The 14972-nt window shown below is 44.3% G+C and overlaps 1 protein-coding gene across 6 annotated transcripts in view; it reads left to right on the plus strand.

Annotated features, from left to right (window-relative positions):
* Positions 1 to 6475: 6475 nt before the first annotated feature.
* The window catches only part of LOC129381972 (uncharacterized), a 227328-nt gene continuing 218831 nt past the window's right edge, over positions 6476 to 14972 (plus strand). For 3 of the 6 annotated variants that reach the window (XM_055065290.2, XM_055065291.2, XM_072284863.1), the window contains exons 1-2: positions 6485 to 6668; positions 8596 to 8653. In XM_055065290.2, coding sequence (XP_054921265.2) covers positions 8638 to 8653 — 16 coding nt within the window. In that variant the 5' untranslated portion in view covers positions 6485 to 6668; positions 8596 to 8637. Of the gene's footprint in view, positions 6669 to 8595; positions 8654 to 14972 lie in introns of all 6 variants that reach the window. The other 3 variants (XM_072284862.1, XM_055065289.2, XM_072284864.1) reach the window with 3 other exon arrangements.

The following is a 14972-nucleotide window of genomic DNA, read 5'->3' on the forward strand; positions in this document are numbered from 1 at the left end:
CTTTGTTTGGGCTACAGATTCCTGGTCGAACGGTACATTTGCTGGTGTGGGACCAATCCTTCATGACCCGTCTGTAGTGCTCTGGCAATATTGGCACGGAATCCTTAAATACATTTGTTTATCGTAGTTATTTGTGCCTCCAACTCTCCTCACGACTCTTCTCTCGACACACATAATTATATATGGCCTTGTTCAAAATTATATCTCTAGTTACACTCTAGAAGTGTCCAACCGCTAGATTTGGGCATAGTATTTTGGAATATTTCGTAAACGATGTATTGCATAAACCTACACACTGCACGAGACTTTGCCTTAGATGCTTCAAGGGGCACTGAGAACAAACCATCGAGCTTGAATTGCGTGTTTCATGCTGAACTTAACGCGCACTACAAGCAAGCAGGGCAAAGTTGAGTGCATTCAATGAGACAAAAAATATATTAAAATTTTCATGTTGCACTTGAACCATAGAGCAATTAGGCGAAACTCAGAGATGACAAAATGAACCACATCTATGAAAATGACACTCTCTGAGTGATGCAGCCTGATCTGGAAGCCCAATTTTTTGTTTACGGCAAGCACCGAGAATAATTGCAGGAGCTCTGGAAATATTTTTTGGCCGCGTTGCGCCGTAACTTTTTCTATCGCTTTTTTTCTGTTTCGCTTCAGTTTTTTTTACAGTCAGTCGTCTATTATCTATAGTGTGAGCCAAGGCATTGCAAGCACGTGGTGACGCCCTCGCTCAGCCATTGGGTGCCTCAGCGTTCGCGGAAAAACGACCCGTTCAATCTGTTCGGTAGAAGGCGAAACAATGGTGGCCCCGCATTTCCTGACGTCACGCAGTCCTAGCCAAATTGGAGGCCGCTGTGGTTCAGATGGAATTTAGAGACAACGTTTATGTTGAATTCGAATGGCGGAGTCGGAGCAGCCGACGGACTCCGCGAGCGAGCACTCGACTCTGGCGTAGAGCGATGCCTCCAAATCCGCGAGTGGAACACAACCTGCACCGCCGGACCAAGGCGGAAGCGGAACTTCTATCGACGAGTTAGCCAAGATCCCTTGCGTGTTGTCATTTCCTTCCGCTGTTTGCTCCCAGCACCGCCGCACCGGTCACTCGTCTCTTCAGCGCCGTTCACCTGTTGTTTTTTTTAAATTGCGGAATGGATATCTCGCCAAGCGTGCAGCAGCTTTTGCTTCCTCGCGAGTCGTGACCGGTGGCGCCTCCCAGCAGACAAACGTGGTAAAGGAAATACGTCACGCTGAGTTCCGGTCCACTCCGCCTATTTTGGCGGAGCATCTTTTCCTGCTCCACGGAGTGACTCCCGCTTTGAATCCACTCCGACTCTCTCATTGGAACACCTTACCCCCGCCCTCACTCTGTCATTGGAACAAACTTGCTCCGAAACGAGCAAAAAAACTTGCTCCGACTCCGCCATTGGAATTCAACATTAAAACATGAACTTCAAGTTACGACATCCACTGAGATCAATTTCTCGCCTGTATAAATATACAGGTGTTTTACTCTCACATGCAATATTAAAGCGATAATATTTGCGCAACCGTGTCGTGGTACCTTTAAACTTAAACATTACCTGAAATTTTGCTTGTTGCTTGGAATAAAAAAAAGCGCACACAGACATTACATTTCGTGGTACAGTATCGGAATAACGGCTCCATTAGTTTGCTCTACGTTTGGCCAATCTTCTGGAAATTGACACAGCGTATGCCGAGACACAACGTAGTGCACACAGGTTTTGGTTTGAATATGCCGCTTCTGCAATACCGCGCACACGTCGCAATGTTTTACGCAACAATACCTCATCTGTATAATATAAACACGTTGGATCAGCAATGGCTTTACGTCTACATGAACCGGGTGCAATTCATAGGGCACCATGGTATGGTAACTACGAAGCTGCTTGTGATAAAGTAATTGCACCCGTATAGTATCAATCAATCAATCAATCAATCAATCAATCAATCAATCAATCAATCAATCAATCAATCAATCAATCAATCAATCAATCAATCAATCAATCCATCAATCAATCTTTATTTGCAACGACAGTTGGGGGTCCCTTAGGCGAAAAGCGGTAGTAACACCACTTGAAAATACCTATAGGCCCACGTACAGTCGCGGTCAAAAATACGCGGCCCACGGCTCCAGTCGGCGGAGCGGCCGCGAGCCGCACCGCGGCGCTCGCGTCGGCGCTGCGAGAGTTTGCGCTCTGACGACAGGTATCTCCCTACGTATCGTCCGTATCCGTTACGTATCCGCCCGTTACGTATCGTCCGTTACGTATCCGCCCGAGAGCGAGGGAGATACCTGTCGTCAGAGCGCAAACTCTCGCAGCGCCGACGCGAGCGCCGCGGTGCGGCTCGCGGCCGCTCCGCCGACTGGAGCCGTGGGCCGCGTATTTTTGACCGCGACTGTACATGACAGCGGTATTACGATTCATACGTTTAAAAACAAATTTACAGTAATCAAGTAAAAAATGCAGTTGAAAAAAATTAAGAGGTTGTGCAAATACAACAACGGAACAATAGAACAAATAAAGTCAATATATAAGTACAACCCAGAACAGTTGTACGTTATAGTTGAAATATTCAATGTTCACGTGAACACACATCATAAAATGACGAAAATAAACGTTACAAGGAGTAATGAAACATACTTGATCATGTTCGGGCAGTACAAAAGACATTAGACAAGAGTTAGAAAAAATTCACGCATTTCTTTTTCGTAAACGTAGAAAAGTTGGCGTCTTTCTCTTCATATTTATTAAGTAGGGAGGGCAGTGTGAATCTAAGAGACTGCAAAAAATAGGTCGTGCGGGAACGAGGAATAAGCCACTTGTCGGTGCTGCGGGTGCGTGAATCAGTGTAACGCATGCTTATATTAGATAAATCTTTAAGAAACACTTTGAATTGTTCGTTTGAAAAGAAATAAGCATACATTAAACGAAAATCGAACATGCGTTTCACACTGAATATTTTATAGCGGGTAAACAATGTAACTGTAGAACTATTGCGCGGGACGTTTGCAATATACCGAAGTGCTCTTTTCTGCAATAGGTGAATTGTATTTATGTTACTAAAGGTTGTGGTGCCCCAGACTAACAGGCAGTAATTTATATGGGAAGAAAACAGAGCACGATAAATCTGAAGTTTAGCATATTCTGGAAGAAAGTGCCTACATCGTGACAGAACACCAGCAGCACGCGATAACGATTTAGTCAGTGATGCAATATGACACGTCCATGTCATATGAGCAGAAACACTCACGCCCAGAAGTTTGTTTCTCCACTATTTCGACGGGTATTCCCTCAAGCGTTAACGATTGGTTCACGTTGACTTCAGTGCCTCGGGATCTGAAAAAGACAGCTTTTGTTTTTTTCGCATTTATTCGTAGGCCATTAGCTGTAGACCATTGCAGCACATCTGAAAGTACATTTTGAGTTCTCGCAACAATGTCAGTTGGATCTTGTCCAGAAACAAATGCTAGTGTCATCCGCATAGAGCAGGAATGAGGCGTCATTGTTTATCTTAACAATATCATTTATGTAGATATTGAAGAGCATTGGTCCTAAAATGCTTCCTTGAGGTACGCCACAAGAAATGGTTTTAGAAGATGAAAAACAGTTAGCAATTGAGACGCATTGTTTTCTCTCAGACAGATACGAACTAAATAGTGAATTAGCTACACCACGTACCCCATAAGCACTTAATTTCGCGAGTAAAATGTAATGGTTCAGCGTGAAGCTTTTTTTATTCGATGTTAATAATTATCAGTTCTTTTTGAGCTAACAGTGCAGTCTGTGTAGATTTACCACGTCGAAAACCGTGTTGATACTCCGAAAGTATATTGTGTTTGTTAAAGAAGCTATTTACGCGGCAGAATATTATCTTCTCTAATCCCTTGGAGAATACAGGAATTATAGAAATTGGTCGGTAATTATTAGCATCATTAATATCTCCACTTTTAAATATAACAAACTTTTGAGATTCTCATGAGATTTGGGAAACAGCCAAACTGAAAGACTAGATTAAACACGTAGGTTAGACAAGGAGTAAGGAGGTCAATTACGTGCTTAATCGCCTCTACCTGAAATCCATCGACAACGACAGCTTTACTGTTTTTTAGAGAAAGAAATTTGCATACTATGTCTGCTTCATCTGTAGGTGCGAGAAAAATTGTATCAGTATTATGGTAATTAATGTTAGTATGAGCAATGTTTCCCATTGGTTTCACCGCATTAGCAAAGTGCTCACTGATGCGTTCGGCTAGATGCACATCGGAAAATTTGGTCCCGCTAATGGTTATTTCCGTTAATGTATTCTGACCCGCTTTGCGGTTCAATGCCTGATTGATGGCTTTCCAAACTTGGTTTAGGCGCCGTCGACAGATGTCAGAAAACATGTGGTTATAGTAGGAGGCCTTTGCCTTTTTCAGCGCGGCAGTTAGTTTGTTTCTGTAAGTTTTAAACGCCTCGAATTCCTTAATATCGCGTGTGCGCAAAAACTTCTTAAAAAGGCGACCTTTTTTCTTGGTCATTTTGATATGCTCGCGCCCTACCCAAGGTTTTCGTCTTCTTCCGTTAGCTTTGGTGCTTACGTAAGGAAAAGATGTGTTGTAATGACTAGTGAATATAGATAAAAATTCAGGATAGCTCTTATTTGGGTCTAGCTTATCGTAAACAGAAGTCCAATCTTCCCTAAGCAAACGCATGCGGAATGAGGTCATATTTTTGCTAGACATACATCTATGTTTAACGATATCCTGGCAAGTTATTTCATTTTCAGTAGTTTTACGAAGACAAATAAAGACAGGACAGTGGTCACTTACGCCGGCGCATACCGTGCCAGCTGCGCTTACATCAGTGTCTATGCTGACGATAAACAAGTCTAGTATGGACTGGCAAGTTGTCGTTACGAGTGTTGACGTAGTAATGACGTTATTGTAGCCACAAGCGTAAAGTTTGTTAAGGAATTCACGGGAGGTCAAATTATCCTTGAGAAGGTTTATGTTAAAGTCTCCACCTATTAGAGTGTTATACTGATGAAATGTTGAGTATTCTAACATCTCAATAAACTCCAGGAATACACTCATATCACCAGACGGTGGGCGGTAAAACGCCACGTACATGTTGATATTGCTCTTTATGCAAAGCACTTCATAGTCAGCAGTAATGCACGTAAATTCCGGCATTACGTCGCAGAGCATGTGTTTTTTTACGTGCATTGCCACTCCGCCACCACGGCGACCACTTCGATTTATAAAGTAATGATTGTATTCAATCACATTTAACATGTCGCTTCCTTCGTGATACCACGTTTCAGTCAACATTATCACATCCAACATGAAGTTGAATTCATTAAAGAATGTGCTTAACTCATCGAGCTTAGTGGCGGCGGAACGTACATTGAGGTGAATGGCAGTGAAAATGCCTTGCGACGGCGCCGGAAGTTTAAGTTCACATGGCAGACAAAACTCTTGATTCAGCATCGCGTGTACAAGAAAACGTAACACAGATTATAAGCAGAAGTACCCTAGGCAATCTTGACGAGGTCAGCATCCGTTTCAATGCGCACCACCTGACTGGACTGCGTCTTGCGCGCGAAAATCTTCCCATTCTTAGTCCACACAAACTGCCACTGATTCTCCCGTTTTTTCGCAATTGCCTGTGCAAGCAGCCGCTTCAGTGCCGGACAGAAATGCTCATTCACGAAGATTTGGGCTTCGCTGGAGATTCCTACGTCACGATTCCGAATGAGGCTCTTGCGGGCTTTCTCGACGACGTGGTCCCGTTTCTGCTTGCTTTTGAACTGAACAATAACGTTTGTCTTGCCCTGCTCACGAGTCGGTACTCGGTGGCACACTTCTATATCATCAGCAGAAATGGATTCGCCAACGACACCCCCAATCTGGCCTAGAAGATCAATGATGTTTTCATTTTTCTTGTCAACGAGCCCTTTTATTTCCACATTCGACCTGCGAGAGTATTGCTCACCCTGAACAACTCGCTTCTGCAGCTCTACAATGATTGGCTCATTTTCACTGCATTTAGCCTTCAGCCTGTCATTTTCCTTCCTTAAGGTTTCTCTCTCGCTGCGCCCTTCCACTAACTGTTGCTTCATTGTTTCAAATTGCTTTTCCATGAATTCAAGTCCCTCTTTCATTTGTTTCATGTCGGAACGTAGTTCGCGCAGGTCAGAGCGCGCATCCCGTTCCTTCTGTGACGTCACCAAGTGTAGAAAGTGCAAAATGTGCAAAAAGAAATTCAATAAGCAAAATGACACAGCAAGTTGGCAGCGGTGACAAATAAAATACAATAAAACGCGTCTATAACAGACAGAGAAACAGCGCCAACCTGTAGTAGAACAACCACTCTGATTAGTCCTGCGCCTACTGGCTGTCACCGCTGCCAAATGCTACGATGAATGTCGAGCGCTTCCTTTTCTATTCTTGCTGATGCACTGTGGGTAGCTTCCGGGTGATGCCGATGCGTTTCCTTTCGTGAACCCTCGGTGAAGGGCACCTTGCTTCTAGCGGTTCGTCGCGGCAAGTCTCCGGAGTTAATTGCGCAGTGGGTAGCTGCAGGGCTGCTTCCGATGCTGCGCCGCTTTCAAGCTTCCAGTGAAGGACACCCTCGTACTAGCAGCTCCTTGCGGTGAGTCCCAGGTTACCTGTAGTAGAACAACCACTCTGATTAGTCCTGCGCCTACTGGCTGTCACCGCTGCCAAAAATACCAATCGAATGTATTTTATTAGATGTCGTACGCGAATCAAACAGGCAATATTGGCTGCATTGAATATTTAGACAAGGAGGAGGATGAATGAACGTTTATTGTTATTGTGTTTTCCTCACACACCAACACCATGTGTTGGAGGGTGTCTGGTACATCACAATATACGCATAGGTATGAGAATTTGGTGGGGTGGATCCGGTGTATGATAATTCCATGGACATACGTATTCGTTCGTAGTCTGCGGAGGGCGGTGGCTTCTTCCTTTATTAATTTTGAGCGTGGTAGAGGATATTGTCTTCTTTCCAGTCGGTAATGCTGTAATATTACGGCGTAGTTAATGGGAATGTCCTCCACCGTCGTCGCTTTCCGGAGACAGTGCGGGAGCAAATCCCGGCTGGTATGCTCTCGGGCCATGTGTCTGTGGCCTGGGTTCCATGCGACGTAGGTTTCGGGTAGTTCTTGGCGTCTTATTTCTTTTGGAATCTTCACTGCTGCGGAAGATATGCGGCCTTTTCGTAGGTTTCTACATGCCGTTTGCGAGCCGCTCATCATGATTGCTGTGTCTTTGCATGTGGCGATGCCGAGAACGATGGCCACTTCCTCCGCTGTTTCTGGATTTTTGGCCGATATAGTGGCAGCGACTAGCTCTTTCCCTTGGTTGTAGTTCACGGTGATTGCGTGTGCTATTCTACCTGGGCATTTTGCCGTATCTGTATATCTCGTGCTGGGGTTCTTTGAGTATTTCTTGGTGAGCGCTCTAACTCTTGCAAGCATTCTGTTGTTGTGGTATAATGCATGCATTGAGATATAGTTACGAAGAAGTGGCGGCAATTCGGCTTGCGCGTCTGAGTCTGCTATGAAGTTTTCACTGTATGCGAGGTTGCGAAGTACTGCTCTGCCTGTTTCAATCAGCTTAATGTTTTCCAGCTGGCTGGCTCTGTGCGCTTCACTCATTTCTTCCCAGGTGTTATGGAGGACAAGTTTTATGAGTGTCGTGGTTGAGGTCATAAAAGATTCATAAAAAATAAATCTTCGTAAATCGTCGTACTGAGAATTCCTAATGCGCTCTTGATTGCTTTTCTGATGACGGTGTTGAGTTTTTCAATTTCAGCTTTCTTGAGGAGTAGATATGGGGTACCATATGTGATAATGATTTCTGAATAATTACCACCGATGACCGAGCATGTGAAATAAGGAAATCTTAAACAGCTTGCCGTTCATCTTTCTCACCTATATTCTTAGACTACACGGATATAACAGTAAGCTCCAGCATTTACACCTCTGTGACGCTGTGTTGATCGTGCTTACTGACTGTGACACAGATGCTCGTGAGCCACCAGTTCAATATCGCATGTTTAGGGGCTGCGTGTGTATATTGCATTCTATCGTGCATGTTTCTCTTGACCATTATGTCCACTCTACAATAGTAGTAAATTAGGTCTTGAAGCTGTGAACTTGCTAAGCACTTTCTTTTCCTTTAGTGCCTGACGTTTATACAAGGGATGGCGGCATACTAACACACCTAATACGCAATTCACTGATCTAATAGTAATTTACTTCAGTGCATAGTATTCTATTCTTTTGTTGTTTTCTGGAATTTATCGAAGTATTAAGTTAAATTTTACGAAACTTGAACATTGACCTATAGCTGTCGTAATATGCTATGGTGATTCTGAAATTATTCGATTCCTATGCATTTACCTTTTGATGTCATCACTGGATTCGAAATATTGAATCAATACGGAATCAAGAGATTATTCAATCGGTTCCAAAAAATACTATTTGCGGACTCCGAGCCATTAATAAAATCCATAGAAATAAATTGACGAAACCAATATTCTCTTACAGGTCATTAATGTGATTACCACTATAAAAGCAGCCCTGACCCCGATGCCGTCGGAATTGGGCAAGTACTTTGTTGTGTTAATCTTGAACGATTATCACTCCACTCTGCACTAATGGAAGGTCGGAATGGCCCCATGACTGGAACACAACTTCTGTACCGCGTGACTAAAGTTTCGCCTGCTATTGACACAAAGATTACTTATTTTGCACGAGTAAATGAAACCGGGCAATGGATCAGATTATTGCTAAATCAAACTGAAAATGAATGTCCTCCAAAGAAGCTTGAGTGTGAACAATGTCATGTGGGTAAGATTCGTAGACACACTTGACGTGCTATATCATTTGAAAGTTTCCACAATTACAACGACCCGGAATGAATTATTGGCGCCTTGCACGCTACACGAGTAGGCTACAACTACGATCATAATTTTTAGCCCACAATTTTTTTAAATGTCACACTGCCACATCTTTTAGGATGCTTAAGACATTATTGCGAAAACAATTTAATATATTTTTGAAAAATCACGCAAGATTTGAAAAACTGTATAACGTGGCCAAATTTTTAAACGTTACGAAAATTTTCAAATAGATGTCACCCATGCAAGTGGGTTTTCTTCACATCGGAAAATATTGTGCCACATAGCTTTGGGGTGAGTCTGATGTGTGGAAACTGTTGCAGATAATGAATTCATAGCTGGATGAATTTTTGAATCTTGCCTAATGTTAGCAGTTGCTTCATCTCTACTAGCTTGGGCAAAACGACTAATGTCCTGTATTATCGACGCTGCAGATAGCCGTCTGAAAGAATTCTGGAAAGGTGGTGCGGTGGCGAAATTTTTTGCTGTACTTTGGCATTCCTTGTATGCCTATTCAATTATTATAGATGGCAAAAAGCACAATCTCAGAGTGCTATAGTTCCAATTATGAATCCGTCACCGATAAGTGATAATTTGTACGAAATTGCGACAGCGTTGGACAATATTGTCGAAACGTTCCCTGGGAAAATGCCCAAAGCTATCCAAATGTGGGTTTCAAGGTGACAAGACGAGAGAATTTATCGCCGTTAGGTAAAGATAACAGAATGGGTGTAAATAGCCGCAAAGTGCAAACTTAACCACTCTGCACCATACACTGCAGTATCTCCAGTATCTGCTTACCTGGCCTTTTCATCAATTCTGATGTTTTTAAGGTATTTTCGCTACCTGATTTTGATCGCCTTTTGATGGAAACTATTGTCCTGAAACATTTTTGGTTTAGTCACTACAAGATTCCGTATGTTCCACACGGTCTCTTCGACCGAAGGAAGCTTTTTGTATTCCCCGACGGTTTACAAGATATGGAAAGCGAGTCAGAGATTTTTACGTTCCCTTTTACTTCAATAGGTTGCCTCCAAGTGTTCGCCGGGCAAAAAACTAAATATAAAATAAAAAAGATGCTGCGATACGCTACTTAGTGGGTGTACGACGTTGTACACACATGCTCCACCACCTGTCAAATGAATCCTGTGAATTCACTGGTTACTGCAGTATTTGTTGCACTGATCTGAGTATTGTCATGCTATTTTGTTTTCCTTCCTCGCTACTTATTCTGATATGTTTTTTATATGTAACTTGAGTTCCGTGTCTATTTTTATTTTGCCACTCTACTAACTTTGATGTTCCACAATTTTTAATGTGCTTCATGCCTGTGTGTTTATCTGCGTGCTTCCGCTGCCTGTCGGGCTCTGCCACTCAAGCCCAATGAGGCTTTGGCAGGCCGGATGTTTGTACATTTTTCAATACTTGGCGCAAGAAAGTATTATTATTATTATTATAAAAAAAAAAGAAGGCTTCTCAAGTAACGACGACGCTAATAATGAGAACATGGAAATACGTGCGTGTAAAGCTCCAAATATGGAAGTGAAAGTAATTAAAAGAAATTAACGGTGGAGCAAAAATGCACCAGACCTGACAATGGAAGCAAGCAAAAAATGCAAATTATCCAGCGTTGCATCCAGTTTAGAGCCCCAATTCCAGTACAGATACGGAACACGTGGACCTTGTCTGCTTTCACGTCCACATTGGTTGAAACGGCTTTCTTTCTTCACCGTCTAACCACTGTTACCATGTTTTCATTGGGCCACAACGCACACCTTCTTGTATCGGAACTGTCTTCAAGGTTCTCGCCAATCGGGGGAAGTGGGTGGTAAAGCGAAATAATCATTGTTTAATCTTATTACCTGCGATAAGCGAATATAGCGGCTGGCGACTCAAGAGGAAGCGTTTGCACACGTGTCACGATGCCGAATATTTTGGCCGCATTTCACACCGCTTCACATTTCATGGAACATATACTGAAGCAGCGTAGTGTCCTCCTACAACGGCATCCCGCTTCTCCCAACTCGACCACGAAAACCATAAAAGTAGATTGAAGGTAACAATGAGTGATGTATTTTATGTCTTGTCGTGGGAATTAACGTGTGTACGTATTCTATTCCCCACCACAAAACTAACGGAAACGAGAATGTGACACTATGTCCAGGACGGCTGCACCTTTCGCGCTCTTTGCGTGCGTATCTTTCCTGCACTGCCACGGTATATGTTTTGCGAATATACTGGTGTAAATTCAGGAACGCACGTGAGCGACAGCGATTACGCTGGCATGTACGGGTTGGGCACATTTCGACTATCGAGACTGTGCTCGCCGCCGTCGCTGTGTTGTCCGTGTTGCTTGTTTTGCTGGGCAAAAGTTATCGAATCATGGGCTGATGCCCTCACCAGCCTTTTTGGCATTCCAAAATTTGCACAATCGCTCTGTACATCTTTATAATAGGTGACAATATGCAATGCCTGCTGGCGACGCTCTTCATCACACAAGTGTTGCCACACATCGTGTAGTTCCCATAGTGCTGTTATTGGTGCTTAGGAGCAGAAGCTGCCAACGACAATGTGCCTGTGCATTTTGTTCAACACTGCCCAATGAGCATCAGCGCACCATTAGACCTTTCTGTCTTTCAGTGCTTCGTTTTTTTTATCCGAAACTGCCAATACTGGAGTTCACACACAAATATGACCTTTTTGTTATTTTACAAGGACGTCTCTTACCTTACTTCGTGCACTGAAAAAGAAGCCTACAATATTGACTCAATTGACGCCATTGCATTTGAATTGTCTAACCAGGTGGACAGGCATGTTCTAAAAAAAAAAGAATAAAGCAGTCTATAGGCTAAATATTCTAAATATTTATATATTAGGGCGAAAGCCTTAAATCGCTGCTTCGAGGTCGCGTTGTGAGGTACAGAAAACATCACTTGACCCAACGAAGGTCAGAAGCGAACCGGAGCATGCCCGGCCATGTATGAGTGCTGAGTTATGATGAGCAAAGTAATTAATTATTGATTAGTGATTAGATTAAAGTGGATTAAGGTCAGTTAATTAAGGTGGATTAGAGCATATAAAAGAGGAAAAAGGCGGATTAGGGTGTATATAAAGGTCGATCAAGGTGAGTGAAAGAGGATTAAGGTACATTATAGTGGATTTGGGCGGATCAAAGTGAATCAATGTAATTAAGATGTCTTAAGGTGGATTAGGCTTGATTAAGGTGAAAACAGTAGTCTTTACAAAGCGCCTTCGCCTCTTTTAGGCGATAGCTAAGGACGCCTGGTAATTTTAAGTTTAGGGTAGTGAAATTTATGGCGCATCTTTATATTTAAAACTTGAAGGACATTGTCATAACAGTATAGTTTCGCGTTTCTTCATCTCAAATCACATAAATAAGATCATGAAACTATCCGCACATTTACTTTATCACTTTATTACGAGTAGCTTTGCTTATCGTGGCCAACCTTCCTCACTAATATTGCACGCCACAACATTGGTCACCATGGACAGCGGACATGGCTGACGACGGCCGCAATGCTTCCGATGTCCAGCACGGAACCACCGTCACGGATGACAGCTATCGAACAACCCAGCAGCACAGCGCGACGTGGCTGCTATTTTGCTGAGGTTACCCGAGTACTGGCCAACGGACCTACAACTCTGGATCACTCAAGTAAACCGCCCGTTCGTCGTCGCGCAAGTCACGTCGCACTCAAACATTAAACCATCTCGTATCCTCAACGCCGCCAGAGATTGCCACCGATCTTCTCTACCTCATCCTTCAACGCCGGCACCAGACCCTTTCGACATCCTCACGAGGGAATTTGTCACACGCACGACAGTGTCGGAACAGCGACGGCTACACCAGTTTCTCCAAACTGAAGAGTACGGGGATCGAAAACTTTCGCAGGTCTTGCGCCGTTTTCAATAGCTCCATGGAGACAAGACAACCACCTTCGATCAAATTTGCTTCGAGAATTGTTCCTACAACGTTTACTAACCCCCGCCCGCATGCTTCTCAGGACCGCTAGCAGTTCGCGGTTCGCGGCTAGCCCACCTTCTCGACTCCGACATGGACGCAAGAAGTCCAGTGGTCTCACTCGTGGGTCGTTCAGATGCATCCATAACGCCACACTCGCCCTTCGTGCAAAGCCTGCTTGATGAATTGCGCGAGAAGATTTGCAAACTGTTAGACGAGATCGCCGCTCTATCTACTCAACGCCATTGCTATTCATCGCGCAGCCGCTTTTTCTCGCACAGCCGTTCGCCGTCATCATCCCGACAAGGTGAATGCTGATAGCATCGTACCTTCGGTAGCGCAACGCGAAAGTGCACAGGACGCAGTCGTTTTCAGAGAAACTCCCCGCAGCACCAATAAAATCGGCAAGTCCTGCTCGTACCGAAGTCAGCCGCCTAGTCTTCGTGACTGACAAAACCACAGGCCCACATTTTCTTGCGGAAACTGGCGCTTACGCCAGTGTCATCCCACCCTCAACTGTAACTCGCAAGCGCCGCCAAGTCTAATCATGAATACAAGCTCCCCATAAGACCCCCATTGCCAGCTATAGGGAACTAGCACTGTCCCTCAACATGAGCCTCCGAAGGACATTCTGATTGAATTTTCTAATTGCTGTTGTTGCCAACGCCACCACGGGTGCGGATCTCCTGTGCCACTACAATCTCTTAGTTGACATCAAATGCAAACGCCTCGTTGATGCTACGACACACCTTTCTGTGCTTGCTATAGCCTCGCGAGTTCCACGTCTAGCGGTCAACAACGCATTGCCGAAGTGAGTTTTCATAAATCTGCATGAGCGATTCCCATTCCCTCTTCGACCGGCCAACTTCCTTTTGCCAGTCAAACAAGCTGTCACTAGCCATATCATCACAACAGGCCCGCCGTCCACGCTCAAGCTCGTCGTCTACAACCTGATCGCTGCAAGATCGCACGCGGCGACTTACATGCTCGAACGATCACATGCTCGAACTTGAGATCGGGCTCCTTTCCTTAAGCCCTAACGCACCTAACGCACCACCACTGTACGTGGTGCCCAAGGCGTACCCCCGGCCGTGAGGAGATTACCATATGGTCAACAATGGTAGTGTGCCAGACCGTTACCCACTTGTGCGCAATTTGCGGCGTACCGTTTCAGGCAACCGGTCAATAAACCCACACATGCTACCTGAAGCATGAATGTTGCCAGACTCGAGACCCTCGTTATGTAATAAACGAGAAGAAAGGCGGTTACCCGTGGGACTCGATTTGTATTAGTCATATCATAAGAAGCCAATAAACACTGACACCAAGGGCAACACAGGCGAAAAAACTTGTGCTTATTAAATGAAATAAAGAAACGATAAATCAATGGAAATGAAAGTGGATGAAAAAACAACTTCCCGCAGGTGGAGAACGATCCCACAAACTGCGCATTACGCGTGCGATGCTCTACCAATTGAGCTACCGCGGTGCCATTTCCTCATCCACTTTTTTTGGTATTTATGATGTCTAGTAGAACCCCGAGAGTGTTAGCGAGCGCCACCTGTCAAAAACCTTGGCGGCGGATGCGGAACATCCTTTCTGCTGCAGGCGTCATGAGAACGTGACCTTTCTGGGTAAAGGCAATCGGTCATAACGAGGATCTCGAATCCGGCAACGTTGATGCAATCAGGTAGCATGTCTGGGTCTATTGACCGTTTGCATTCACCCAAATAGATCACGTTCTTGTAACGCCTACGGCATAAAGGACGTTCCACATCCGCTGCCAAGGTTTGTGAGTGGTGGCGGTGGCTAACACTCCCAGTGTTCTACTGGGAAACATAAATACCCAAGAAAATTGATGGGGAAATGGCACCGCGGTAGCTCAGTTGGAAGATCATCTCACGCGTAATGCGAAGGTTGTGGCATCGTTTTCCCCCTGCGGCAACTGGTTTCTTCATCCACTTTTGATTCCATCGATTTATCGTTACTTTATTTCAATAATTAAGCACAACTAATTTCCCTATGTTGTCCTTATTGTCAGT

The sequence above is a fragment of the Dermacentor andersoni genome, chromosome 10 (genome assembly GCF_023375885.2).
Source record: "Dermacentor andersoni chromosome 10, qqDerAnde1_hic_scaffold, whole genome shotgun sequence".
Taxonomy (NCBI): domain Eukaryota; kingdom Metazoa; phylum Arthropoda; class Arachnida; order Ixodida; family Ixodidae; genus Dermacentor; species Dermacentor andersoni.